Source organism: Hemiscyllium ocellatum, chromosome 18, assembly GCF_020745735.1.
Source record: "Hemiscyllium ocellatum isolate sHemOce1 chromosome 18, sHemOce1.pat.X.cur, whole genome shotgun sequence".
Taxonomy (NCBI): domain Eukaryota; kingdom Metazoa; phylum Chordata; class Chondrichthyes; order Orectolobiformes; family Hemiscylliidae; genus Hemiscyllium; species Hemiscyllium ocellatum.
Window position 1 is genome coordinate 41,073,787 of NC_083418.1, and position 4,559 is coordinate 41,078,345.

At 43.1% G+C, this 4,559-nt stretch overlaps 1 protein-coding gene across 3 annotated transcripts; it reads right to left on the reverse strand.

Annotated features, from left to right (window-relative positions):
• Positions 1-730: 730 nt before the first annotated feature.
• LOC132824198 (pro-adrenomedullin-like) lies at positions 731-3,201 on the reverse strand. 3 transcript variants are annotated; one of them, XM_060838495.1, is made up of 4 exons: positions 3,096-3,201; positions 2,541-2,652; positions 2,228-2,365; positions 731-1,630 (listed from the first exon to the last, which is right to left on the reverse strand). In XM_060838495.1, exons 2-4 carry the CDS (start codon positions 2,639-2,641, stop codon positions 1,360-1,362), a joined length of 510 nt encoding a protein of 169 aa, XP_060694478.1. In that variant the 5' UTR covers positions 2,642-2,652; positions 3,096-3,201; the 3' UTR covers positions 731-1,359. The 3 variants fall into 3 exon arrangements, with proteins under 3 accessions (XP_060694478.1, XP_060694477.1, XP_060694476.1); XM_060838494.1 differs by having other exon boundaries at positions 734-1,633; positions 2,541-2,649; XM_060838493.1 differs by having other exon boundaries at positions 734-1,633.
• Positions 3,202-4,559: the final 1,358 nt, after the last annotated feature.

Sequence of the window (4,559 nt, forward strand, 5' to 3'; positions counted from 1 at the left end):
TGACTCAGAGCTTGAACACTACCACTCCACCACAAGAAGCTTTTCAGAGGTTGTAGAAACTTGCCTGGCATGAGAGGATCTAATGTAAACAGTGCGCTATGAACTTTGAATATGAATCATCCCTGTTAGGTTTTTATCGTTCCCCGACATTTTATGGCAGCTCAACCCATCTATATCTGCGGGGCAAAACACAAAACAGCATGCCTGAGTGATTTTATGGCGAACACTTCACAATATGTTGAGGGTGATATGCTTTTGCATAGATTATAATCTCACTTGGTAAACAGAACTAAGGACCAATTAACTCTATTCTTGCTTCTTGTAGTTTCTGCGTTTTATGTCAGGTGGCGCTGCGGGCTTTGACGGTAAAAAAAACACACCCAACTTTGTTATTTGGTCTCATGGTGGTTTGCTCCGAGTACGGAGCATCAACAAGCCAGACAGTGCCCTAACTTTCACCTTCAGAACGAATCATTCTGGGTGAAATGCAATTGTTCACTGTTAATGTATTCTCCCTTTTCTCAAACAACTTGCGTGATCTGACTAGCTGCTGTAGGGTGTGCTCATATTGTAGAGTTCAATCCAAATATTGACTCAAAGATGCGCCGAAGGGGGAATGTATACTGACCAATCTCAAACTGAGCTGTGATGCTCCTGAGTTGTTAACAAGCAGGCACCCAATAACCACAGGCATCAGAGTGTAGGCAAATGTTTATTGTCTTTATTCATTATGACAAAATAGATTGTACAACATATACAGTCATTGCAAGTCTGGAATGTACAAAAAGGAGTCAGGTAACTAGTGAACATATTTACCTCCATAATAATGGACACATGATTCTAAATTTGCTGATACTACAATGCCCTTTATATACTTATATCACGTATAAAAATAATTCTATGTCCAGATGTACAGTTACAGGAAAAAAAGTTAAATAGTTTAAACCATTTTATATACAATGTCTTTCATACATTAAAACGTCGATTGCACTTTCTGTAATAGAAATTGCCTTCAAGTATGATGCAATCCTTTTATACTAGCAGGATTTTAGACTCCCTGTAATCCAAACACAGAAAAACAACATCGGTCAAATCTAGTCCGGAGATAATGAGCTGGAATTTGGCTCGGTGAGCCCTGAATTCTAAGGCATTCGCTGAGAGATGGCGCCCTTTCCTTCATTCAATTCGCTCTCAAACTTCCCCAAAAACAATTGCTGGCAATTTTTTTTTACCAGTTCTGATCTCTGCTGTGCCTTGGAAAGTTTGCCAGGTGTTGGTATGTCCATCAGCAGTCATGAATATTCTCGCCCAGGGCGGTGGGCCTGGAGTGACAGTCCTGAAGAGTTTGTGTTGTGCTTGTCACGTCCTGTGAATACTCCCGTGTTCCCGAGGCACCATGAGCGCTATCTTAGAGCGCACCGATCGCCGTTTCCTGCCGTAGCTGTTGGGACTCCACGTGCTCCACCGAGCCATGTTGTCTTTCTCTGGGTTATTGAGGAGCTGGTTTAGCCGGTGACTCAGCTTCTGGACCTGGCACGTCCCGAGTTGGCAGCTCGGCCGGTTCAGGTGGGGCTGGGGGAAACGCGGCAAGCCGTGCCGGTAGCGCTTGACGCGGATGTGCGCCTCTGAGCTACTGAGGGAGAGAGAAAAAATACACACAAACACACGGTCAGAACAAACCCGAGAAACTGGCGCCCAGCCCCAAACCGAGCGGCTCCCTCATCAGTCGCTGAGCTCAGTTATACAGCGTCAACTGATTCGTTTTTTCTCACAAACCCGGTATATCATCAAACATGAGCCCGGGAAACAATTTATAAACCCAGAAACAGGGGTGGAATTTATCGGTAGCTTTGATATACACGTTTTCATGAAGTACTTTGTGAAGACTTCTGAGACCCGAGAGAATTTCTCAAACAGCGCAAGGACACAGAGTCCTGAATCACACTGGGATCCTTTCGCTCGCCTGTTTTTGCTCTCCCTGGTATTTTCCGTTCGTCTCAGCGTGCAACCTTGTGCATTTAAAAACCAATCCATCTACTCTTATTTATCTAACAGCCCTGCAGTTCCAGATTAGCTGGGGTCCCCCTGCCATCCTCCAATTTAACTTTCAACTTCAATCAATTCACAATTTGTGAGTTTTGCCCGGGTCCCATCGATTTGCAAAACCATCTGGGATCGTTTGTATCTTTTTTTCAGGTTCGTCGCTCAAAGGGTTTGCTTTCATTACCTGGAGTGGATGTTGAAGTTTTCCTTAACATCTTCTGTCCTCACGAACTCTTGTTGGCTGTTTCCTATCAGCCCCTGACTCTTCAGTTTGGAAGCTTTCAGATCCCTCTTCGCTCGGCTTAACGCCCAGGCGTTCAACCTGCGAACACAAACCCATAACCCCGGTAAGAACAGGGCACGGTCACAAACTGCTGCAGTTCCTCCGTTTTTAAATAGAACACATTTTATCGTGTGACATCATGATTCAGTGGGGGCAGCGAGACAAAACCCCCCGGGGGTGGTGGAGAGGAAGGAGATACAAATGGAAAACTTGCCTTTTTTTAAATGCCGAAGCTACATCCAATTTGGCGTCCGCATTGGCATAGGCTGAATAGACAAAACAGCAATACAACAGAGCAACGTGAACCATCTTCATGGTGAAACCTGCTGAGGAGAAAACAAAACAAAAGCGGACAGCATTAGGATTTTACCCTGTTTCCAAGCCCTGCTTGTTTTCAGCGTGGGTACACTGCTGCTGATAGGCGATGTGTCAGCAACGCGCTCACGGTCAGTCTTCCCAAGCATGAGGGAAGACTCAAACATCTCCGCTCAGCACTAGATACGGCCAGATTCGTTTTGGTCATTTCTCTCAGGAACAATGTTGCTTAGATAAAGATCATCAGCAAACAGCGGGGTCCTGAGGCATTCAACATGCTTCGAAACACAGGCGAGTATAACCTGCCAAGTGTACATTGTTCTGATTACTGTCGTCTCTCACATCACCTCGCTAACATCACAAAATACTGGCAGCTACCAAGGAAAATGGACAAGAGGTGCAAAGTATCAGAGAGTTGTTTAAGTCAGCCAAAGGTAGAACATTCCACACTTACCTCCAAAGCCCACTTAATAAGATTTTCCAAATGTCTTCAATCCTGTAACTCTGTGGTGTATCCTTATAAAGTGTTTCGCACAGAGATCCACACGAAACTGTTATTCTCGATTCGCATTGACTGAGTCCAGAGCTGGAGTCTCTCTTTATAGAATTGCACATGGGGCGGAGATTCAATTGATGGACGGCTCGCAGACAAGACGTGACAATACCAGAGCACATCCTGCAGACCTCATGCACTCATCGTTTTATGAGTATAAATGCAATCAAATGTCGATTAATTTCTAGCCTATATATTCACCAGATATAGTTAAACACTCAAAGTTTAACCCCTGATATTTGTAAACTGAACATGAAAAGTTGCTTTTGCGAGGATACTTAATCGAACTACCACGTACAACAATACATATTAATACTTCCCAAACTATTTGCACCTGAATTATACTATAATCTATACATTTAAAATATCCTATAATCTATGCACTTAAATTATCCTACATGATATTTCTGATTTTACAGTCGAAGAGATTACACTAATGATGTGAATGCCTCAAAGTAATTTCATCAGAAACAGGTTTGAAATTGATATATTTCGGGATGGTAGATAATTTAATTAATCAGGTTGTTTTATTCAGCAACTGAAATCTTTTTTTTCTGTTGCAATGATTATACCTCTTGTCAATGCACATGGCATGAATTGTGTGGCGGGCGAAATATTCCCCAAGTGATTAATGCTTCAACTTGTCTGTTTCCTCAGATGTTCAGTACGACGGTTCGTAATGCCTCTGATATCTCTAGTCATCATCCATTACTCAATCATTGGAATGTAAACCGGAGTGTTTGTCACGTATACTCTTCATCCTTTTAGACAAAACGTTTTCCTAACTATTTTAAATGGTCACACTCCACCGTTCAGGCATTACGTTAAAAAAAACCCATCATTCCGACTCTACCAAAATTTAATAGAACCCTTATGGGAAACACTGTATATGGTCAGCACTCATTCCGAAATGTCCGCTGTTAACAGTTATAACCACCTGCTGTTTTTGATTGGTTTCCTGACCATGGTCTAACATGGTCATGGGTTCCTGTTGATCTGACCAGTATTACCCTTCACCTTCTAATAGACTGGCATTAGAAACATAGACACGTTACAGAAACATAGAAACAAAGAAGCCATTCAGCCCGTCATGTCTAAATAAACTAGCCACCCAATCTACTTTCCACTTTCCACCACCTGGCCTTGCGCTTCAGATGTGGATCCAGGTTTCTTTTAAGTTGGGAAGTGAATCCTTGACACCGTTCATCCTGTTTGTGAGAATGTTTCCCTTCATGTTTCCTCTAACCTTTCTAGCAAACACATTAAGTCTGGGTCCCCAGTATATGGCCTGCCCACTCGCGGAACCAGGTCCCCTCTCCATTCTGCACTGTGATTGAGGAACAGATGTGGCTGTGGTTATTGGCT

Coding starts and splice junctions, on each gene's coding strand:
- LOC132824198 (XM_060838494.1), bottom strand. CDS start 2,641: ATGAAGATGGTTCACGTTGCTCTGTTGTATTGCTGTTTTGTCTATTCA. Junction 2,366..2,540: donor GCTTCGGCATTTAAAAAAAG/GCAAGTTTTCCA, acceptor TTGTGTTCGCAG/GTTGAACGCCTGGGCGTTAA. Junction 1,634..2,227: donor AACTTCAACATCCACTCCAG/GTAATGAAAGCA, acceptor TCTCTCCCTCAG/TAGCTCAGAGGCGCACATCC.